This window comes from Leuciscus leuciscus, assembly GCF_965113295.1.
Source record: "Leuciscus leuciscus genome assembly, chromosome: 16".
Classification (NCBI taxonomy): Eukaryota; Metazoa; Chordata; class Actinopteri; order Cypriniformes; family Leuciscidae; genus Leuciscus; species Leuciscus leuciscus.
The window spans coordinates 5,309,596-5,335,218 of NC_138740.1; the positions used below are offsets into that span (position 1 = coordinate 5,309,596).

The 25,623-nt window shown below is 39.5% G+C and overlaps 1 protein-coding gene across 3 annotated transcripts in view; it reads left to right on the top strand.

The window, feature by feature from the left end:
• The window catches only part of gabrg2 (gamma-aminobutyric acid type A receptor subunit gamma2), a 110,030-nt gene that overhangs the window by 69,213 nt on the left and 15,194 nt on the right, over positions 1-25,623 (top strand). For all 3 annotated transcript variants that reach the window (XM_082141343.1, XM_082141341.1, XM_082141342.1), the window contains exon 7: positions 15,136-15,288. In XM_082141343.1, coding sequence (XP_081997469.1) covers positions 15,136-15,288 — 153 coding nt within the window. The remainder of the gene's footprint in view (positions 1-15,135; positions 15,289-25,623) is intronic.

Genomic DNA, 25,623 nt, shown 5'->3' on the forward strand with positions numbered 1-25,623 from the left:
ATGGAGATGACACAGCTACTTCAGTCAAACATTCATATCATCTGAGCAGAGGGCTGATACCATCATCTATATTTATTTTGGAAAAAGCCAATATGACAAAAACAGCAACAGGAAGAAATAATTTTTGTTAAAAAACATCTCCCTCTGCCGCTTTGAAAGATGAGTGGTTGGTTATACATGCAGATTAGGGCTTAAGAAATTATTAAAATATTTTATTTCAAAATAACCTTGATTAGATGTTTGATTACTTGAAAATTCACTGCAGCATACACAAAACAGAACAAACTTGTGTTTATGGTTGTGATTTATTATTTTGTTTATATTTTTGTTGTTATATTATTCTTTTATATTCATATATTTCAGAAAATGCAGTTGTGCCAATCAAATTGTAATGTATCACAATTCTTTCTCACATATTTTTGGTTGGCATAAAGAACCACTGGGTTAAATATGGACAAACTCCTAAAATGATCAGAGGTATTTCTATGAGGCAACCCAACAAAAGTGAAGCAAATCTGTCGAGAGAGTTTGTGTCCCAAGGTTTCATGCGTGTTCTGCAGTTTCCTTGTGCATCTGTGCATTACACTTACAGTAAGTTATTGCAATTAAGTTATTTAATTCCAATTAACTCAATAGACTGATCAGAAACAACATTAAAACCACCTGCCTAAGATTGTACAGCCAAAACAACTCGTTGAGGCATAAACTCCACAAGACCTTTGAAGGTCTCCTGTGGTCTATGCTATGGCACCAAGACATTGCTTTGTCCTGCATGTTGCAAGGTTGGGTCCATGGATCAAATTTGTTGGTCCAGCACAGTCCCATAGATGCTTAATCGTATTGAAATCTGAAGAATTTGGAGGCCAAGGAAACACCTTGAACTATTTGTCATGTTCCTCAAACCATTCTTAAACAGTTTTTGCAGTGTGGAAGGGTGCATTATCCTGCTGAAAGAAGCCACTGCCATCAGGGAACACCATTGCCATGAATGGGTGTTACATGGTCTGTAACAATCTTTAGGTATTTGATTTGATTAAACTTTATTGTCCTCAAAGGCAATTCTTTGTGTAGACAGCAGTATGCACATACACAGATAACAACACATTTAACAACACAACACACAATTTACAATAAATCATTTAAAAACCTAATTGCAGCAGATATAAAGGAATTTCTATATCTATTAGATTTACACAAGGGGAGTTTAAATCTCCGTCCTGAAGGAAGTAGTTGAAGTTCAATACACAACGGGTGAGTGACATCAGAAAGGACTAACTGGCCCTTCCTAGTCATCCTATGCTCATAAATTTGTGTGATTGTCCTTAATTCGATCCCCACTATCTTACTGCACATTGTAACTATGCTTGTCAACTTCCTCCTATTCTTGACATTAAGATTACCATACCAACAGATAATAGAAAAACTTAAAACAGCTTCGATAAAACAGGTATAAAACATTTTCATAAAAGAAACATCCATGTTAAAAGTTCGAAGTTTCCTTAGAAAATACATACGCTGAAGAGCCTTTCCTCTAATGATATCAGTGTTTGCCTCAAATTGTAGTTTATCATCAAATACAGTCCCTAAATATTTATACTGTGTAACCACTTCTACCTGATGTCCCTTTATGGCAGAAGGCAACACAGGTACAGAGTTCTTCTTACGGAAATCAATGAACATCTCTTTTGTTTTCGAAGCATTAATATTTAAAAATGAAGCATCACACCATTGGATAAAATGATCTGTCACTGGACCAGAATCTGATACAAACTCATTAAGAAGAGACACAATCACAGAGTCATCCGCAAATTTAACAATGTGTCTCCCATTAAAAATACTACGACAATCATCAGTATATAAAGAAAACAAAAGAGGGGACAAAACGCAACCCTGTAGGGTACCTGTGGAAGACAACAATACATTCGAAAAGACTCCATTGACACGTACTCTTTGGGATCTATTGGTTAAAAAATCCACCAACCAACACACAATGTTTAAATCTAAATGAAAATTATCAATCAATTTCTTTGCCAAGATAAAAGGCTGAACACAATTAAAAGCAGAAGAAAAATCAATAAATAGCAAACGTACATGAGTTTTTTTGCCTTCCAAATGTCTTAAAATCATATTTAGTAGGGTACAAGTGGCATCATCAACTCCTCTACCAGATCTATATGCAAACTGCATAGGATCAAGTGCTGACTGTGTTGAGGCTAAAATCTCCTTCCTTACTATTTTTTCAAAAGATTTCATAACCAAAGAGGTTAATGCAACTGGCCTATAATCTTTAAGAGAAGTAGAATTTCTTTTTTTCGCAATTGGCACCACAATGGCATCTTTCCATAGATGAGGGACTTTAGAAAGTTGTAATGATTCATTGAAAATAAATGAATAAATCTCTGAAAGCTGCTCTGCACAGTTCCTCAACAGCCTACCACCAATGTGATCAGGGCCTGGACTTTTCCCAACCTTAACCTGACCAAAACAACTAAGTACATCAGCTTTATTAATTTGAAATTTAACAGGAGTATTTTGAATCACTGAATTCCCACAATAATCAGATAGTTCTTTTAAAAGATCATGATTATCAAAACGTGTATAAAATGAGTTAAAATCATCAGCTAATTCATGATCAGATTTCCCTCCTAAAGTAATACATTTATTCTTCTGTTTAATTCCAATTATAGACTTCACTCCATGAGACTTCCCATTTGTAAACATAGTTTCTATCTTTTCCTTATACCGCAATTTTGCTAATTTCACCTCATTTCTAACTAGTTTGTTGGCCTCTTTGTACCGAATGCTATCGCCTTGTTTAAAATAAATATTCCTTAGGTTAATCGAGTTTTTGACATGTTTAGTGATCCAAGGCTTATTATTCGGAAAAACTATACAAGGTTTCTTTTGAATTACCAAGTCTTCACAAAATATAATATAATTAGTCACAGTTTCAGTAAGATCGAAGGTGGGTGGTAAGTGTCAAAGTTAACATCCACGTGAATGCCAGGACCCAAGGTTTCACATCAGAACATTGCTTAGAGCATAACACTGCCTCTGCCAGACTGCCTCCAGTAGCTTTTATCAGAGAAGTTTTAGGTACTGTATGAAATATTCTTCTTTAACTAAATACAATAAGCATTACCATACTTTCATTAAGTATGCATGTGTAGCCTATAATAAATCCAAGTATATTTATATAAATAGTTATATTCAAGTGCTAAACTATGTGATAAATGTCTGTTGCGATGTGGGAGTCATCAAACTGTACTCCAAGATGAACCACCGATTTACAGAATGGAGCTACATTTCCCATATCAGAAAGATTTTGGGAATCGGAGGTCCCAAACCAGATTATCTCAGTTTTGCTTAAGTTAAATCTGTAATTTAACTTCATGTAAACAGTTTAGTAATGACTCAATTGACCACCTGTCCTGTTTTTGTAGAGGTAGGTACACCTGAGTGTTGTCAGCATAACAGTGAAAAGATACTCCATGCATTTGAAAAATAGAACCTAAAGGTAACAAAGTGAAAACAGAATTGAACCAAAATAAGAACCTTGCGGAACATCACAATTCAAGGAAGCAGATTTGGAGTAAAGTTGACCAATATTAACTGAGAAGGTCCAATTTGTAACGATGAGTCAGCAGAGTTGGAATCCATTTGCAGCTTTATTAAAAGGGATATTCGTGTTACAAACAGGCATTGTTCAGTCAACAGCAACAGGGATGTATCGGGCAGATCAGAGATGTAATCACCAGGCAGGAGATCAGGACAGGCAGCAAACAGTACAGACTTAATTCATGAAGACAAAGCACAGGTAAGTAGGCAGACAGCAGGTCATACACCTTGGACTGTTTACCATACAGGGCCATATGGGGGAAACGATAAACAGGAAAATACGCTCAGAAATGTAGCCACAGCAAAACAATTCTTCTTCTTCTTCTTCTTCTTCTTCTTCTTCTTGGGCGGGTCTTGGGCACTGTTGCTATTATACCGGCGGGATAAATGACTCTTGCGCCCGACACAAATCTAAAATGGGTTGGTCTGAAGTAGCTTCATTATTCATAGGTGTGGTTTGGGCGTAACGTGAAATAAACCAATCAGAGTGACATCTCACATTCCCTTTAAGAGCAGGTGCGCTTGTTCCATGGCGGATTGCGATTCTAACGGCGGATTTGCGAGGCGCACGCCAGGAGCGGTTCACAGCCGAGGAGACCAACGTTCTCGTCAGGGCCGTAAAACACAGAGAAGTGACATTGTATGGGGATGGAGAAACCCACCCAAATTAACTTTGGTTAAACAGGCGTATAAAAATTTGGGTAAATGTCTAAGCTAGATTTATGCCTATTTTTTCACATCTTCATGAACACAACAATGATTTCCCTCGTGTGTTTATATTTTTCCTTGTAATAATGTATGGTTTTCTAAAAATGAGAACTGCTGCGTCTGTGTGTAGATGAGAGAAGCAAAGTGTATGCGCGTTGTGCACACGCTGCATTGATTATGGCCAAGCATGCACCCTTAAAATAGCATATGAATAACATGCGCAACGCGCCACTTACTTTAGACTAGGTTTTTCCTGGTCAGTGGCGGAATTGTTTTCTAAACCTGCAAAATAGCACCAGGGAACGTTTGTTTTCCATATGAATCAAGTGGTTTAGTCCAAATTTTCTGAAGATACACGGTTGCTTTATATGATGAACAGTTTTATTTAGGCGTTCAACTTTCCCAATTACAAGTCGAGTACGAGTCAGACTAACCTTGCTGAAGTTCGTCATTTTTCATCAAGTTTGTCACCATCAAACTACTGAACCATCAACACTGTCTTCTGAGACTGTATATCCGGATGCTCTTCAGTGGCTAAGACATTGTGCAAGTATTGTACATTTAACTAATTAAACAGAGGTTTTGTGTAAGCTGTAGACCCATTGTTGCCCAAGGTGTTTTATATCAGGAAACAACTGATGGTTTTATTAAGTTGGTTAACTTGAGTTTCATCCCCCTGTTTCTGTTTTGGTTTCATTCATTCACTTTCATTTTCCATTTTACTCATGTATGTGTGATTGTGTGTATGTGTTTGTTTAGACTAGTTATGTGTTTTCGTGATTTGATTACTATTACTATTACTTTGATTCTATGGTCACTGCTTGCAAAACAAAGTCCTTTAGCGATGTGTTCACAGCCACATGCTCTAAGTAGTACTGTACCCGTTTTTCTGTGGCCACAAAAAATATACTTTCTGAGAGTTGACAGATGATTAAGACAGATGATAATAAAAGAGTGTTCGCTGGTTAATTGGTTGTATAATATGAATTATGCTACATCAAGTTAATTGTGTATTTATGTAATCTCTTTTCCACCTATAAATATGGAGTGAAAGTTTCTAAAGTAAAGGCAAATTATTTACAAATTTGGATAGAATTTCCTCATGGCAGCTTGTGAGGAAGTATTGCTCTACATCTCCTTGGCTACAGTACAGCAGATCCGGCTCTCTTTGGGCAGCCAGTTCTTTCGGTATCTGGCCGTCTTTATGGTCAGAGTTTGATTGCTTAGTCTGTACTTTGTCATTGTTCTTCTTAAATTACAGTCTTTCACTTCACTTAGATATTCTGCTGTAGTTGTTTAATTTAGATGTAGTTGTTCTCTCTCTCTCTTAACGTGTTCTTAAATAGTTTTGAGCTTGTCCACTTTCGAACACTTTCAGAGGTAGTTGAAAACGCATTCGACAGGATTGCTTGCGTAATGTAAACGCTCATGTGGTCGAATTTGTTCGAACAGCCACAAAAGACTGTCTACTCTCCGCCCACTGACCTAATTCGTAAACATAATGTGAAGTGCGCTAGCCAGACGGGATTTAAACTTTGTCGGCATTAAGACCCAAGTTTGTAGCCTGGATGCCAGCCGAACTTAGCCCCGCCCACAAAATTTTTAGGTCGGGAAGTTCGGTCTGGACTCGTTCCGTTGAGGAGCTATTATGCCCGAACAAAAATTGTTCGGACCAATCAAATTGTCAGGGCGGGCTTTATACGATGATGGACAGATGAGCAACGTAACGTAATCATCCACGTCACCAATGAGCGCTTGGGTTGAATTCGTTTACAACACAGATGACTGCCGCTGGAGAATTGTTATTTCACGAGTTCACACTTACAAATAAGTCAGATAGAATAAATGCATATTTGGCGTGCTGTTTGAGGAGAGGCTCCGGGCTCGGTATTCGGCCCGAACCCAAAGTGCTCCCCCTGTATTCCAGGCTGTGGAAGAACAAGCCGAGAGTGAGTGGAGGGATGCTGGAAACTGTCAAGGAATGTTAGGTGAGTTGACAAAGTGAATAAATATATGCTTCCTCTCATGCTGATAGTGTAGACCAGACGGTCATTGTTTGATGACAAGTTGATTGGATTGATTATTTGAACGTGCTCCTCTCGAACTTTGTTTATAAAACATTATTAGTAGATTCCGCCATCGCGTCTGTTATAGAAGATATCGACAGCGCATTCATTTTAAAAGAGGAACAGAGAACCACGATCAAGACATTTGTCGATCGGAAACATGAATGAAAAACATACGTCACTAACTCCGTTGCTCTGATTGGTTATAGGTCTATTCAATTGAGTGCGGGGGCATTTTCCTTCCTGGTTCGGTTGAAACACGCCCCATAATCAAAGCTCAATGGAGCAGTATCAGACTCACATTCTAACTAGAATCTGAGTATGACGACGTCAGGCTACCAAGTTTGGTTTGAAGATTAAAAACGTACCAAACACAATGTTCTCTCACCATTCCTGATTTCTAACACACACTCATAAGCGTTCAGCTGGTCTTGCGGCAGAAACGAAAGCTACTGCTCTCTGTACTACTGCTCTGCTTTTTCTGTCGTCTCCGGTCATGTTCATATGTAATTTGTGTGAGCTTATTTTGTCCATTAAATCGAAAGATCTGAAAAATGCCGCCCATAGACCCCTCAAAGAAATCAGGATAGAAGTGGTTGAAAGTTGACAAAAGAGATGGATTAAAACACCAGGTGCAAATGGGTATGTCTCCCTCGTCCGCTTTATACCAGGTGTAAACAGGGCCACAAAGATTACCATCCAGCAGAGTTTGTCTCCAAACCTAATGAAACACACCAGTACCAGCTGATCAATATTCAGGATTACTTGAAAACAACAGCCATGGAACTGAAGTCTGAAAGAAGGTAGACCTCCCCGAAGCAGATTGGTCTACCTGGATAAAACATTAAGATCAGATGGATAAAATGATAGAAAAATAAATGTAACCAAATAAGAAGAAATGCAGCTGAAAAGTTTTGCAGTAATAGAAGGGCAATTACTGTGAATAAAGCATTAATATAGATAAAACACTTATCTGTAGTAAAAAGGATACTTTGTGAGTTTGTGCATTGTACTAAAACAATTGAAAATATGTTGAAATGATTGAAAAAAGTGCATTTTTGATGGTCTGTGATGCCTTATTAGTAAACGCAGACATTGGTGTTTGACTTTGACATTGCTGAGTATGCTTAATTAGGGTGTTTTTGTACAGCAATTTGCCATTCAAAAAGGTTGCTTAGGGGCTTCAAGTTATGCAGGTCTTAATGAATACAAACTGAAAACTGCGGAATATGGTAAGTACAATTTGGGAGCAGTCCATCAGAAAAGTGCCCTGTCATCGGAAAGAACAGGATCAGTATGTATGAAACATTGCAGTTGCAGGTACCTTTAATGATACCATCAGCAGATGAAAATAAGGAAGGAAGTGATTTCTCAGAAGAGCAAGTAGGTTACCTCACACTCTCATCTCTAACTTTTTAACAAAGGGAGGAGGTCTTTAAAGGAGCTCTGTGTAAGATCATTGTCAAAACAAAGAAATCTTAAACTGCAGAGAGTCTGAGATCAAAAAGGCAAAGGAACAGACCGTAAGACTTTCGTTCATCTTCAGAACACAAATGAAGATTTTTTTTATGAAATCTGAGCTTTCAGTTCCTCCATTGGGAGCAATGCAAAGCAAGTGCTTTGTTTGGCCAAAAAAAACACACATAATTTACCTCTATATTAATATATATATATATATATATATATATATATATATATATATATATATATATATATATATATATATTATCCAAAGCATGTTCACGGAACAAGTTCTTGAGTCAACACAACTCACATGCGTCGTGGTGCGCCCCCTACTGGATTGCAGGTCAATATTTTCTTAAATAAAGTGGGTTCAGATTGGGTACTGCAGATCAGAGGCAAATCGGATATCAATATAGACGATTAAGACATATTATTTTTCTCACAGGGTAGCCAGACATTTGTCCACAAGTTACATGAAAGGCAACTTGAAGTGTTTACACACTTCATGGCATGTTTAATCAAAGCTGAATATCTGAGAGATGTGCATTCCAAACCACTGGTAGAGCTTGACTTCACAGACAATATGCTGTCTTCAAGAGGAATCTAGCTGGTTTGAGAAGCAGAAGAATTCAAAACCAAGAATCTAAAACATGCAGTTTGTACTCTGCAAAATGCAATTTAACACAGGTTTTCTTTCAAGTCATTCATACATGTAGTAATAGTTTATGTACAGTGAGCTCCATAAACATTTGGATATCAACACACTTATGTTTTAGCACCATACTTGTATTCTTGAACTGTAATTTAACTCACTTTAAACTCCTAGTCGTTGTGCTATTTTACATCCAGAGTAATCCGTATGAAGCCATAACAACATTGTGTCACTCTCCAAAATCTATTGTAACTCACTCTGTTGAAGTCAAGTCAAGTCATCTTCATTTATATAGCGCTTTTAACAATATAGATTGTTCCAAAGCAGCTTTACATTGATAATAGGAAATTAAAGTAACAGAGATTATTTTGGCTTTACAGTAGCTCTAGAATAAAGTTATTGTCCAGCTAAAGTTAGTTTGATTGATTCACTTCCGTCGCAATGATCATTAGTTATTAACTTAAGTTAATTAGTTATAAACTTATTAACACGACACCGTTTAACAGAAAACTCTTAAGTTCTTTCTGCGCAAACTTCAAAAACGCGAACCAGTGAGAATGCCGATGGCGTGAACATGCGTATTGCGAGTTCAATCTATAGGTATGCGCGTTTGAATATATGTGCACAGGCGTGTAGTCCTTCCCTACAAATCAACCCTCAACATACAACTTGTCTGGCCTTAAAATTTATAATAAAGAATTTTTATCGCTTCCACGTAGCCACGCGAACCGGAATTTTGAGATCGCAATAGACGTGAAGGACTATAATGCGTTAAGAGCTCGCTGAAGTACTGCGGAGCTAAACCATTTAGTGCTTTGTAAGTAATCAGCAATATTTTAAAAAGTATACAGTGTTTAATAGGGAGCCAGTGCAGTGTTGACAGAACTGGGATAATATGGTCATACTTCCTGGTTCTGGTAAGAACTCTAGCTGCTGCATTTGGACCAGCTGTAGTTTGTTTATTAAGCGTGCAGGGCAACCGCCCATAATAGCATTACAACAATCTAGCCTTGATGTCATGAAAGCATGGACTGATTGTTTCCGCATTTGTCAATGAGAGCATGTGACGTAATTTAGATATATTTTTAAGATGGAAAAATGCGGTTTTACAGATACTAGACACGTGACTTTCAAATGAAAGACTGGTATCTAAGAGCATACCCAGGTTCCTAACCGACGACGAAGACTTGACAGAGCAGCCATGTGTTAGACAGGATTCTAGGTTATTACGTGAGGACGTTTTTTGTCCAATAATTAGAATCTCTGTTTTTTCAGAATTAAGTAGTAGGAAATTACTAGTCATCCAATTTTTTATATCAGCTATGCATTCCGTTAATTTTGTGAATTGGTAAGTTTCGTCAGGGCGTGAAGAAATATAGAGTATCATCAGCATAACAGTGAAAACTAATGCCATGCTTCCTAATGAAATCTCCCAAGGGTAGAATGTACAGAGTGAAAAGCATTGGTCCTAGTACTTGCCACCACTGCCAAGTAGAAGAAGCTACCGATTCAAAGTCCAACGCTTCTGAGTCTGTCTCCACTCTAAGGGGTCACTCACTGACTGGTAATTGCCTCATGAAACTGGCCACCATGTCACCTTTGTCACCTTTTCCACCCCGGATGATATGACCTTTGCATCCCTGATTAGCTATTGAATTCTTAGAATAATGCGGTGCTATGAAAAGGATAACTTCTAAGGGACACATAAAGGACAACAAGTGTTAAATTCAGTTATGTCCGTCCAAGACACTGATGATACCCTTTACAGAACACCTTTGCTGTGTCAGTTGTGACAGCAGATTTCAGAAGTTGAGACAGGTAAGCTGTACACATGACCAGTCTCTCAGCAGTGTGTATAACGTAAGAACTGGGGCTTTTTGCTTGACAAAAGTCTGCTCCTTATCATTCAGCCACACGCTTTGACCAGATTGCACTGTTGGTAAGGGACATGCAAATTGTACTGCCGCTGCTGTTTCTCCTTTGCTCGCTTTTCTGAATCCTTTGATGTTCGGCCAGCGAGGGAATAGAAAAGTTGAAAGATGTAGCATCATTGTGCATACGCTGGAGAGTACCCATTTTCCAGAGGTGTAGCACGATACTTCATCACAGGGTTTTTTTTCTCCCCTCCTCCTCGGGCTGCTGGTAATGTGTGTGAACCCATTGACAACATTTTTTAAAAGTATACAACTGTACTTTGGTCCATTTTGAGACATAATAGGTTGCGTTTACACTGCAAGTCTTAATGCACAGATCTGATCTTTTGATCATATATATATATATATATATATATATTTTTTTTTTTATCCGGCCTGTTTACATTCACTTTAGCTGTGAATTTTAGGATATACGTGTTTAGACGCAGACCAGATGTCCAGATATCAGAGATATATCTGATTTAAAACCATATTTGGAAGTGGCTCAGAACAGATGTGAAAAAAAGTCGGATCTCGTGCAGATTTTTGTGTTTAAACGTGCAACAAATTCCTATCTGTGAAAGATGTTCCTATCAGTAAAAATCGGATTTTTTGTGCCAGTGAATTCTCTGGAATTGCGTGGCAGCTGAATGCCTCCTGTAGGGTTGCAATGACTGTGTTGGATGTGTCGACACTGGCCGCATTTCCATTACCACTGGCCATTTTTCCATTATCGCAAAAATGTTTTTACGCTCGCATAAGGTGTTTTTTCAGGCAATTCGAAAAAGGAATATTTTGCAAAACTGCAATGGAAACAGTTTGTTCGCATTAACAGGTCACCGGCGTATGTTAAAGTTGATCATTCTTTAAAGAAGGCTCGGTATGTTAGGACAGAAGACGAGACAGAGTTCTTTATTAAATTCATAAAAGACAAAAGCATTATGGGAATACTGGATTCTAAACAACAAAGAAATGACACAATTTATCAAGACCTTGAAGCAGAAATGAGGGAGAAACACATGGCACTCCCAAGTATAAGGGGCTTTCCTTGCCATTAATGCTTGGGTAACACACCTCTGTCTCTTTCGATTAAAAATAATGGCTAGTGTGGTGGCTGGGATATACATAAACCTACCAACATCCATTGCCATGATCTTTGGAATGACTTATCGGAAGAGGAAAAAATGACATTTTAGTCACATAACATCGGTTAATGGAATTTCGCATAGTTTCTTATCATTTAGAAAATATCACATAAGTTTTGCGCAAATCTGTAATGGACACGAAAAATAATCCACAACAAGGATCTGAATCTCAATCACATCTTCCAGAAGTATACGCCTGTGCCAACTTGTTGCCATGGTCTCTCCAACATTAGAGTGCTCAACAAGGCCTCTCTGTGCTCTGCCCTGTTCCGTGAAAAGAAGCAGCAGTTTTCCACAAGGTGACTGATGCGCACGGATAGTCCTGGCCACCAGACAAACTGACGGGCTCAAGCTTTGCACTTGACAATACTTTAGTGTCCTTTGTGAATACTGTGGAGGATTTCTTGCCTCATGCAGTGGGAATCACAAGTCTTTGGCCCTGAGGAGTAGCTCTCCAGTCACGGGCAGATTCTCTCTGTCAGGCCGGTATGGCCTGAGCTCTGGTGGAAGGACATGTTTCTCAGGCCACTCAGCCTCGTAGTATTGGATAAGTTCTGCAAAGAAGGGGTTAGCCGACTCTTTGTTATCACATTCAACCTTGCTTCTGTAGCTGGAAGGTTTTGGATCACACTCTAACATCTCTTCATTTTTATGCTGTACATAAATCTTGTGATCTTGGTAATGTGTATGCAGTTATCAATTGCTTACCCGAAACATGCAAAATGAATATTAACAGCCTCAGTCTATATATATATATATTAGGGGTGTAACGATACGCGTATTCGTATCGAACCGTTCGGTACGAGGCTTTCGGTTCGGTTTTCGGTACGCATTACGTACCGAACGGTTCGTTTGACCATTTTTTCTGCCGACCAAAATTTCGTTATTTCAAATGAAGACGCGTCGCGGGTGGCAAGCGCGCTCATAGAGGCTGGCGCGACCACAACATCAACTGGCAAATGCAATGTAATACGAAACTGAGCTACTCTTATTGTGTTTGTGTGGACCGTTTATCAGTTTTGACCTGTGAAGCGGGACTCGCGAGCCCTATAAGCGAGCCTGATCAAGCAACACCACACAGCGCTAAGAGATCCAGACCAGTAAAGAAAGCATTTGAATTTCAAATGCTTTTTGAATTCGCCACTGAACTAATAACATCGCTGCGATATCTAATGAGAAACATGCAAATTTCTCTGTTATTAACGGATCAAACAGCGCTGACGTGGAAACTAGTTAGAAACATCGTGCCATGAATGAACTTGCCGGTGTCCACAGATCAGCAACATTCACCGTGGAATGGATTTGCTGTAGTAACACTAACTGCAAGGTATGGAAGTTTGTCAGGAATAGTGGGCTATAATGCTTTCAAGTAACATTACGTCTGTTTTATTTTGACATTATGAATACAATTGCTGCCTTCAAATGTTAATCTGAACTAAAATAAACCTTTGTTTATAACTAGCCTACTACTACAATATTACATTTCATTTTGTCCAAGGAGCTGTTTTGTTTTATATGCTCATAAGAAGAGTCAAGTATAGCTCCATTATTGCTCAGTAAAAAAAGCAACAAAAAAATAAAATAAAATCATTCTTTATGATGTTAGTTTCATTAAATAAAAATTTAAAAATAAATTAATTCAACGAAATTTCTCTGGCATTTATTTATTTTTGCTGTAGCCTATGGAAAACGTACCGAACCGAACCGTACCGAACCGTGACACAAGTGTATCGTATCGAACCGAACCGTGAATTTTGTGAACCGTTACACCCCTAATATATATATATATATATATATATATTGATCTGGATCTGTTGCAATCGCAAATTATTTCCATCTTTATCTTTATTCTGATAAAACCGCAAGTGGGCAGGGGTTAAACCAAATGAAAAGCCAGTTTTAAAAGTAATTCTGTTCCCCTCATAGGTTTCATTTAACAAATTTACATTGTGTAACTAAATTATTCTTTCGAAAGAAATATTTATTTTATTTTATTTTCCAGGGGTGCTTTATGGCAGGACAATCACAACCTTAAATAAAAGTACCCTATATAAAATAGCTGATTATAGAACATGCAAGATGAAAGAAAATTGTTTAAACAGCTTGTACTATGCATGTAAATGCAAATCTATCAATTTATGATAGATTCTTAAATGCTTGTCAGCTCTGGGAAAGACTGAGACGGAGAAACATATCGTGCAAGGTTTAAATAGACATAAAATAGAATATGTGTATGATTCAGCATTAGTTGATATTACTCCTGGCAAGCTCTGATTTCTGAGCGATGCACAGAGACAGCAATGCGGCAACTTCTCATTTCATTCATAGTTTACATATCATATTGTACAAGGTTTAAAACATTTAAGTTGACATGTCAAATTGTAGAAAATGTGTAGTGTATTATATAGCCTATTATCTTGGTTGATATTACTCTTGACAAAGCTCTGATTTCTGAAAGATGTGCAGAGAGGCTGTGCTCGTTTCTTTCAACTCAAATAAGAGTTTACACCCGTTTACTTCACACACTCATTATTGCATAGTGATTTTAGAGTTGTATGTATAATATCATGCTATCCCCTGTACATGTATAATATCATGCTAATTACGTTACTTAATTGTGTAATGTTCCTGTAATTTGTTAACACATTACTGAAAGCCTTCATATATAATGTGTTATAAAAGTATTTTTAATGCATTCATTATGCCTTGTTATACACCTTATAATGCATTGTATATGGTCTCATGAATAATAACCACAGTTATAAAATACATTATAATACTTATCTATTCATGCATGGTAACAACTTTAGAAAGTATAATGCATTAAAACGACATGACAAACAACTCATTTCAGATGTAACAAGGAATCTGCAAATATTATAAGGCATTTTAACTTTGCTTACAAATATCTATGAAAAGATATAATGTATTATAACGTATATTATGAATACCTTAATTATTTTTTTTTTTATTATTTTTTTTTTTTTTTTGCTATAATGTCCTTATGTTGTATTTCTGAGTGTTGCATATTAATGTGAAGTTGTCTATTGCATGGAGATCTAACAGACATTCCTGCAACTTCATAAATGTCCTGTTCTGTAGCTTTATACTGTATGATTAACTGACCTTTACATTTTCCTTTAACATCCAGTTTATGATTCTCCAGCCCAAACAGCATTTTGCCTGATGGCTTTCATAACCCATGCTTCTTGCTGGAAAAGCTGATGTCTGGAATTGCTGTAACAGTTCCTCTACCAGTCAAATATTTTGCCGTACTTGACTGATTTTGTTTCTTGTGAACATGGGGAATCAGCACTGTTGTTTAGTACTGTTCAATTACTGTGAAGCTGTTTTGAAACAATATGTATTGTCATGAGTGCTATAGAAATAAAGGTGATTTGACTTTAAAAAGTTGATTAATAGAATGCCCAGTAATCTATAGACAAAGGATGGTTTAAAATTAAAGTAAGTTTTGAAGGGAGGTTTTATAGAAAATTTTAATAATGAGTGAGAAGATATGTATAGAAGATGCATATTGTTCATAATATGACATTTTGTTCTGTCCCCAGGAGATTATGTGGTTCTGACAGTCTTCTTTGACTTGAGCAGAAGAATGGGTTATTTCACCATCCAGACGTATATCCCCTGTACTTTGATCGTTGTCCTGTCATGGGTTTCATTCTGGATCAACAAGGATGCAGTGCCAGCCAGAACCTCCTTGGGTAAAACTTTCTGTTTACTTTCTACATGATGTACAACCTTTGTGTTGTTTTTTCACATTCAGTATTTCTGTCTTTTTTGTGCAGTAAATCAATAATTACGAGAATTTATCTTGAATTTTTTTTTCTTACTCCAATGGCAAAATGTTTTATCTTGACTATAAACACCACAACATTTTGTTAAATTTATACTTAAAACAAGCAGGGGGAAAAAACTATTTGAAATATTCTGAAAACACATCTTGTTATAAGATGTTTAGACATGTTTTATTGGAAAACAATACAGAAATACTGATCAATAAGAAAGATTGCAGTGTTACAATCACAATATTATGGCATGCAGTCCTTTTTAAAACTTATTGTAGATGGTTTTTGACATTCACATTTGTAAACATTTAAAAAATTGTATAAATTTGTATATTGCTGATACAATGCAGTGCAACATGAGCGTACTGCATTAGCATTTAAAAGCATGTTCATATTTTACTGAAAGCAAATTTCATGTTTCTGTTCTCTTGTAATCATTGTTGTAATGCCCTTGTTCTTTAAGGGGGCAATTCAGGATATATAAAAAAATATTCTTATTCAGTAGCTCATCTTTCCTGCAGTGACTTCTGACCTCAGTGTATTACCATTAATAATTCTAAATTGTCTGCTGTGTTGAAACAACAAGAATTTGGTTTTAAACAATGTACATTTAATATGTGATGATCTCTTCCGATTGCCACTTTTGGCAGTGACAGTGACATGACGTGAAGGCCAAGTATGGCAACCATACTCGAAATTTGTCCTCTGCATTAAACCATCCAAGTTAGTGCACATATATTAGGAGCAGTAAGTAGTGAACACACACACACACACACACACACACAGGCCCGGGGTGGGTAATCGGGAGAATCGGGAGAATTCCCGGTGGGCCGCTTCACTTTTGGGCCGGTCGAGGAAATATTATTTATTTATTTTTTCACATTTGTCACGTTAAGAAAGCGCCATTAGTTACATTACACGTTCCGCATTCTGACACTGCAGCGCGCAGCCTCTGCATGGGTTGTACCATGTGAGGGAGTTCTCCCCTCCCCTCCTATAGAGTTGGTTGTGTCCATAGCTCGTCTTTTCCAAAACGTTAGCCGTTTCTCAATATGCGTCTGTACTTGTGTTCTTGTGGACTTGTGAAACGTCATCAGTCGCTGCCCAAGTACTGTTCCAATTCAAAGTTCACATCTAGCCAAGTCCAGTTCAAATCCCCGGATGTGTTCTTGATCCGCCCCTTTTACCGAGGATGCATCGAGAGGTGACTTGTGCGGACTTGAGACAGCCAGGTATCCCAGAATGCATCTCACACCAACCAGCAAGCGTCAATAGCAGAGGAGAAACCCCGCGTAATTTAAAAATACTGCTGTAATTGTGTAACGAAATGTAGTTTTAAGAGTATTTCAGGCGAGAATGTAGTTGTTTAAAGCTCAAATCTTTGGTTTATTTATAAAGATAGCGCCTATTTAAAAATTTGATCTGACGTTTTCGGAGTTGTGAGAACCAGGCAATCGGACGCTCAGCGCTCGTACCCCGCCGAGAACAGCCTTTCCTCGGTTAGTGCTGCTGACGTTTGCCGCTGGCTCGGCTGTCTCTAGACTAGTGGTTTAACATGAGATATAAATCGTCTTGTGTCTATCTAACGGGCGATTTATTTATTTATTTATTTATTTTATTTGTCTCATTAATCTATAATTTGTTCCCTGGCAACTCGTTAAGCTGAGGGCAAAGTGAAGTTTCATAGCTTTATTTAGTCTATTTAACTTTAACGTTGTAGTCTAGAGAGCTGACTTATGTTTGACTGAATCGTTTGCTTTATTATTGTATAGCTTCTTATACCTTTTAGGCTACTTATACTTTTATAATGGCTATTATTGATCATTAAAACTGACATTTAACAAAAAATGTTATGTCATTTTATTTTATATATTTAAAACATAAAATATTTCATTATACATGTTGCCTACATTCTCTTCACTGTGTGTACATATATAATAAAATAAAATTACACAACCCTGTCTCTTTTTGCTAAATGTTAGTTTTAATGATCAATATTATAATATTTTTTATTTATCATATTTTTAAAATGAAAACAAAAAGAGTCAGGGTTGTGTTTTATATTTCGTGTTGTTATAAATATATGCAGTGAAGATAATCAATTGCGTTGCCTGAACCACATTTGTGTGGCCATTATGTTTAAGATTTTTTTAAATGAAAATGAAAAGAGGCAGAGTGGTGGTTTAACATATTTTGTTTTATTTGTAGCCTAGATATACATAAAGAGATAACCGGAGTAGCCAGAGCGAGCTGAGTGACGCTATCAAGTACGCCGCTGTTCCATTTGCAGAATTATCAGACTTGCGTCCTCCCGTCCTCGGGAGTTCGTTCTCCTGAGTCGAATTTGTCAAGTCCGAACTACCAAGGACTCAAGTCCGAACTTTGCGTACTTGGTATTGAGAAACGGCTGTTTTCTCAGGTAGGCTACCGCGGCACCGCCGGCGTCTACCGATAGCTGGGCCGGCCCTACCGTAACGGTACGCGTCAGGGAGGATGGATGGGAGGAAGAGGCCGGGAGGTATGGAAGCTTGTTTCCGCCACAGAATAAAACATTTTAAAAGATAATTGCGACTTTTTATCTCACAATTGCGAGTTTACATCTCGCAATTCTGACTTTATTTCTCAGAATTGCGAGATATAAAGTCAGAATTGCGTGAAATAAAGTCGCAATTGCGTGTTATAAAGTCAGAATTGCGAGATATAGAGTCAGAATTGCGTGATATAAAGTCGCAATTGCGTGATATAAAGTCAGAATTGCGAGATTTAAAGTCGCAATTGCGTGATATAAAGTCAGAATTGTGAGATATAAAGTCAGAATTGCGTGATATAAAGTCAGAATTGCGAGATTTAAAGTCGCAATTGCGTGATATAAAGTCAGAATTGTGAGATATAAAGTCAGAATTGCGTGATATAAAGTCAGAATTGCGAGATATAAAGTCAGAATTGCGTGATATAAAGTCGCAATTGCGTGTTATAAAGTCAGAATTGCGAGATATAGAGTCAGAATTGCGTGATATAAAGTCCGAATTGCGAGATTTAAAGTTGCAATTGCGTGATATAAAGTCAGAATTGCGAGATATAGAGTCAGAATTGCGTGATATAAAGTCTGAATTGCGAGATTTAAAGTTGCAATTGCGTGATATAAAGTCAGAATTGCGAGATATAAAGTCAGAATTGCGTGATATAAAGTCAGAATTGCCTGAAATAAAGTTGCAATTGCGTGTTATAAAGTCAGAATTGCGAGATATAAAGTCAGAATTGCCTGAAATAAAGTTGCAATTGCGTGTTATAAAGTCAGAATTGCGAGATATAGAGTCAGAATTGCATGATATAAAGTCGCAATTGCGTGATATAAAGTCCGAATTGCGAGATTTAAAGTTGCAATTGCGTGATATAAAGTCAGAATTGCGAGATATAAAGTCAGAATTGCGTGATATAAAGTCAGAATTGCGAGATATAGAGTCAGAATTGCGTGATATAAAGTCAGAATTGCGAGATATAGGGCCCTATCTTGCACCCAGCGCAAGTGACTTTGTACACCGACGCATGTATCATTCCTATTTTGCACCCGCGCAAAGCGGACTTTTCCCTCCACAGAAGCACGTCGGTAAGTTAGGAAATACACTTGCGCTCCCGGGGGCGGTTCAGCGCAAAGAGGAGGCGTGTACCGGCGCAAACGTTCATTCATGCTATTTTGCAGGTTTAGAAAACAATTGCGCCACTAACCAGGAAAAAATAGTTTAAAGTCAGTGGCGCGTTGCGCATGTTATTCATATGCTATTTTAAGGGCGCATGCTTGGCCATAATCAATGTAGCGTGTGCACAACGCACATAGCCTACACTTTGATTCTCTCATCTACACAGAAGCAGCAGTTTTCATTTTTGAATACATTATTACGATAGATAGATAGATAGATAGATAGATAGATAGATAGATAGATAGATAGATAGATAGATAGATAGATAGATAGATAGATAGATAGATAGATAGATAGATAGACTATTTATTATAAAAGCATACATCTAGCTTACACATTTACCCAAATTATCATACGCCTGTTTAACCGAAGTTAATTTGGGTGGGTTTCTCCATTTCAATGTAACTTCTCTCTTTTACGGCCGTGACGAGAGCGTTGCTCTCCTTGGCTGTGAACCGCTCCTGGCGCGCGCCTGGCAAATCCGCCGTTTCAATAGCAATCCGCTATGGAAAAAGCGCGTTTGCTCTTAAAGGGAATGTGAGATGACGCTCTGATTGGTTTATTTCACGTTACGCCCAAACCACACCTATGAATAATGAAGCTACTTCAGACCAACCCATTTTAGATTTGCGCCTGGCGCAATAGTCATTTATCCCGCCGGGAAAATAGCAACAGCGCCGAGACCCGCCCACAAAGTTACTTGCGCTTTGCGCTTTGACACTTGCGTTTCAGATCGTTAAAATAGGGCCCATAGAGTCAGAATTGCGTGATATAAAGTCGCAATTGCGTGTTATAAAGTCAGAATTGCGAGATATAGAGTCAGAATTGCCTGAAATAAAGTCGCAATTGCGTGTTATAAAGTCAGAATTGCGAGATATAAAGTCAGAATTGCGAGATATAAAGTCGCAATTGCGTGTTATAAAGTCAGAATTGCGAGATATAGAGTCAGAATTGCCTGAAATAAAGTCGCAATTGCGTGTTATAAAGTCAGAATTGCGAGATATAGAGTCAGAATTGCGTGATATAAAGTCCGAATTGCGTGATATAAAGTCCGAATTGCGAGATTTAAAGTTGCAATTGCGTGATATAAAGTCAGAATTGCGAGATATAAAGTCAGAATTGCGTGATATAAAGTCAGAATTGCGAGATATAGAGTCAGAATTGCGTGATATAAAGTCAGAATTGCGAGATATAGAGTCAGAATTGCGTGATATAAAGTCGCAATTGCGTGTTATAAAGTCAGAATTGCGAGATATAGAGTCAGAATTGCCTGAAATAAAGTCGCAATTGCGTGTTATAAAGTCAGAATTGCGAGATATAAAGTCAGAATTGCGAGATATAAAGTCGCAATTGCGTGTTATAAAGTCAGAATTGCGAGATATAGAGTCAGAATTGCCTGAAATAAAGTCGCAATTGCGTGTTATAAAGTCAGAATTGCGAGATATAGAGTCAGAATTGCGTGATATAAAGTCCGAATTGCGAGATTTAAAGTTGCAATTGCGTGATATAAAGTCAGAATTGCGAGATATAGAGTCAGAATTGCGTGATATAAAGTCTGAATTGCGAGATTTAAAGTTGCAATTGCGTGATATAAAGTCAGAATTGCGAGATATAAAGTCAGAATTGCGTGATATAAAGTCAGAATTGTCTGAAATAAAGTTGCAATTGCGTGTTATAAAGTCAGAATTGCGAGATATAAAGTCAGAATTGCCTGAAATAAAGTTGCAATTGCGTGTTATAAAGTCAGAATTGCGAGATATAGAGTCAGAATTGCATGATATAAAGTCGCAATTGCGTGATATAAAGTCCGAATTGCGAGATTTAAAGTTGCAATTGCGTGATATAAAGTCAGAATTGCGAGATATAAAGTCAGAATTGCGTGATATAAAGTCAGAATTGCGAGATATAGAGTCAGAATTGCGTGATATAAAGTCAGAATTGCGAGATATAGAGTCAGAATTGCGTGATATAAAGTCGCAATTGCGTGTTATAAAGTCAGAATTGCGAGATATAGAGTCAGAATTGCCTGAAATAAAGTCGCAATTGCGTGTTATAAAGTCAGAATTGCGAGATATAAAGTCAGAATTGCGAGATATAAAGTCACAATTGTGTGAAATAAAGTCACAATTGCTTCTTATAAAGTCTAAGTGAATTACACAATAGTAAGAGCTGAACTGTTTCATTTATCCAATTTGGAAAAAGTGCTAATTTGGAATTCCGGTGGGCCTGAAACTCCCGGGCTGAAAAGTGGCCGCACTCCGGCCCTGCACACACACACACACACACACACACTGCAAACCCATGGACACAATCTAAAACCATTGTATGCATTTGGTTATGTAGCTGATACTTAGCATCATGCGTCTATGATGATATATAGCATGCTTCACAATATCCATCATTATTGTCAAGTTTAGTCTGCTTTGTTTAGTTTCTTTGTGTGTTTAGTTCCTGTTCATTTGTTCAATCAACATTTATTTCTATAGCACGTTTAAAAACAACAAGTTTTTTACACAATCAAGATTACAAAACACCACACATCACTATCAATTTCAGTGCATCTAATGAAAAGTATATGCAAAAGTAGAGATACCTCTATTTAAAAATAAAATATAAATATCAGAACTTATGATTTATAAAATTGTCATTACATTTTTATAACAATAATATCTAATAACAATAATAATAATAATAATAAAAGTCTAAGTATTGTATTTGTATTTAAATTATTTGAAATAAATTGTATAATTTTAAATTTTAATTATATTTGATATTTTATTTTGATACATTTCAACTGAGGCATTTTGTATTTTTATTTTTATACATTTTTCGTGTATTTCTGCCCATCTCTGGCAGTGGCAAGCATTTTGTCCTCGGAGGCAACGCTGGTAAGTACACTTATTTTTAATCTCACCGTGTCTACACTGAACACGACAAAGCAAACGTTTCAGATTAATTTGTCCTTCGTCAGAAGTAGCACGAGTGCATGGAGGTCGTCAGCAATTCAACAAGGCATTAGTTTACTGTCAGGGGTTTCTCGTGTTGTAATTTCAATTTCTTCTTCCTCGAAATCTGACTCGGGCTCAAACCGCTCCATCACAGCGCTTGCTATCTCGAGTATCAAAACACATGACATGCTGTAAAAGAGGGCATGGATATGGTGCAATGAAATTTAGCCAATCACAGCAGTTCGTGACTTCTGTTTCTGCAAGATCTGCCCTTTGAAATTGAGTGTTTTCCACAGAGAGTGAAAATGAGGATGGAAAACGCCTCGGTTACGACTGTAACCTCGGTTCCCTGAAGAGGGAACGAGCGTTGCGTCGAGAAATGACGCTGTGGGAACGCTTTGCGTGATGACGTCTTGAAGCACATGTAAAATCAGTCCAATGGTGTGGCGGAACGTCAGAGGCGGGTGACGTCACGTACCAGGAAGCTATAAAAGCCGGCCCGAAACAGAAAACGAAAGCTTCGTAAAAGTCTGAAGTCGAGCTGACAGGCATGAAGGAGATATGGCAGGGCGACGCAACGCTCGTTCCCTCTTCAGGGAACCGAGGTTACAGTCGTAACCGAGGCGTTCCCTTTCAAGGGAACTCCCGTTGCGTCGAGAAATGACGCTGTGGGAACGTCTATACCAACGCCTCCATAGCTACAAATGTCTGTCCTGTGTGAAATCCGTAGAGCAGCACTAGGAAGACAAAACATGAGACCCTGGAGCAGAGTCTAGATCCAGAGAGTAAAACCTGACGAAAGTGTGCGGTGAGGACCAGCCTGCCGCATCACAGACGTCCTGTAAAGAAACTCCTGAAATAAGGGCCTTAGAGGCCGCCATACTCCTCGTCGAGTGCGACCGGACAGCCAAAGGAGAAGGCTGCCCAGCCGCCTCATAAGCAAGTGAGATAGCCTCGACCACCCACTTGCTCATCCTTTGCTTAGACACCGGGCCCCCTTTGTTAGGGGACCCAAAGCACACAAATAATTGATCACTTTTACGCCACAGGGCAGCTCTGTGGACGTAAGCGTCTAACGCCCGCACAGGGCAAAGCAAATTATTAGCCTCCTGGTCAGCATTTTGAAAGGGAGGAGGACAGAAGGCCTGCAGAACAATAGGTCTAGCCACATTAGTGGGGACCTTGGGGATATAACCCGGTCTCGGATGAAGGAACGCTTTAACCATACCCGGAGCAAACTCTAAGCATGACGGAGCCACCGACAATGCTTGAAGATCCCCTATTCTCTTAAGAGAAGAAATAGCCAGAAGGAAAAGAGCTTTCAGAGTAAGAAACTTCTCAGGAACCTCCTCAATGGGCTCAAAGGGGGCCTGGGATAAGCCTTGTAGCACAAAGGACAAATCCCAAGGTGGCACCCTAGAGCGAACTGCAGGCCTCAGCCTCCAAGTGCCACGAAGGAAACGAGATACCAGAGGGTCTTTCCCCACAGACATTCCACCCAAAGGAATGTGGTAAGCACCTATGGCCGCCACATACACCTTTAAAGTGGACGGGGTCAGACCTGCAGTGAACCGGTCCTGCAGGAACTCCAGCACTGTACCAATTGGGCAGTGGACTGGGTCCAACCGACGGTCACTACACCAGGAAGTGAAAACTCTCCACTTCAGGGCATAAAGTTTCCTCGTGGAGGGAGCTCTGGACTGTAGAATGGTCTCAACAACCTCGGTTGAGAGACCTGACTCTATGAGCTGGGCCCCCTCAGAGGCCAAGCCCACAGGTTCCACAGTTCTGGCCGAGGGTGAAATATCGAGCCCTCTGCCTGGGACAGAAGGTCCCTCCTGACGGGTAACTCCAGAGGATGCCCGTCGAGGAGGGACACAAGATCGGGAAACCATACTCTGCCCGGCCAGCGCGGGGCTATAAGAAGTAGATGGACCCGGTCCCTGCGAACTCTTTCCAGAACTCCCGGGAGCAGAGCAACTGGGGGAAAGGCGTACAGACGTAGCCTCGGCCACGTCTGTACCATAGCATCCAGTCCCAGAGGAGCTGGATGCGTGAGGGAGAACCAAAGTGGACAGTGAGACGTCTCTCGAGACGCAAACAGATCCACTTGTGCTTGGCCAAACTCCCTCCATATCAGCTCCACCTCCAGGATCGCTCCCCAGCCCGTGAGGGAAGCATCCGTCGTTAGCAATTTGCGACGACAAGGAGCTCCCAACACTGGGCCCTGGGACAGGAACCAAGGCTTCTTCCACATAACCAAGGCACGTAGGCATCGCCGCGTGACCTTGATTGTGCGAAATGGGTTGCCCCTCGGGGAAAACCCCCTGGTCCTGAGCCACCACTGCAGGGGCCTCATGTGTAGCAGTCCAAAAGGTATCACGTTGGAAGCTGCTGCCATGAGACCCAACAGTCTCTGGAACTGTTTGACAGTGAGTAGCTGACCTAGCTTTACACTTTTCACAGCTGCAAGGATGGAATCTATCCGTGGCGGTGACAGGCGCGCCTGCATCGACACAGAATCCCAAACCACGCCTAGAAAAGTGGTCCTCTGTAGTGGAGAAAGCACACTCTTCTTGGCGTTCAGCCGTAACCCCAACTCTTTCATGTGGGCGAGAACAACATCTCGATGTTGAACCGCCATCTGATGCGAATGAGCTAAAATCAACCAATCGTCGATGTAGTTCATAATGCGAATACCCTGGAGGCGCAGTGGCGCCAGAGCTGCATCCATGCATTTGGTGAAAGTGCGGGGTGATAAAGCTAGGCCGAATGGAAGAACTCGATATTGGTATGCTTTGCCCCCGAAAGCAAACCTCAGGAACTTCCAATGACACGGACGGATGGATATATGGAAATATGCGTCCTTGAGGTCTATCGTGACAAACCAGTCCTCGGACCTGATCTGTGGCACGATCTGCCTCAATGTTAACATTTTGAACTTGAGCTGCATGACTGACTCGTTCAGAACTCGAAGATCTAAAATGGGACGCAATCCCCCGTCCTTTTTTGGAACTATGAAGTACCGGCTGTAAAACCCGGTTTCCCTGCTGGAGGGAGGTACATATTCTATGGCCCCTTTCTCTAACAGAGTGTTTACTTCCTGTTCCATAACCAGAACCTGCTCGGGGCCCACCACTGTGGGCAGGACCCCCATAAACCGAGGTGGGCGTTTCTTGAATTGTATCTGATACCCTTTTTCCACGGTCTGCAGGACCCAACGAGAAACATTTGACAGTAGCTTCCACGCTGTCAAAGATTCTACTAGAGGTACCAGCCTCTCGAGACTGGTTTCTGGATTTTGTTGCTGTTGAGTAGCCTGTTCGACGCCCTGTAACGGCGAACCGGCAGGGAACGACCGAACAGACTGCTCTAGCACCCTCCTCAGAGGGGGCGGGCATCCCGAGGCCACTACGTTTCCGGGTGGACCTTGAGATATGTGCTCGCCGGAGACCGCTGCGCCCTGTAACACCGGAGGCGGCAGGGTTGGCAGAACGGTCCCCTGAGGGTACCGAAGAGAGACGGGCACCGTAAAATGAGGTGTTAACCGCTCTGCTTCGGGGGGGACTACCCTCATTTGTCCTGGGTCCTCGGACGTCAGGACT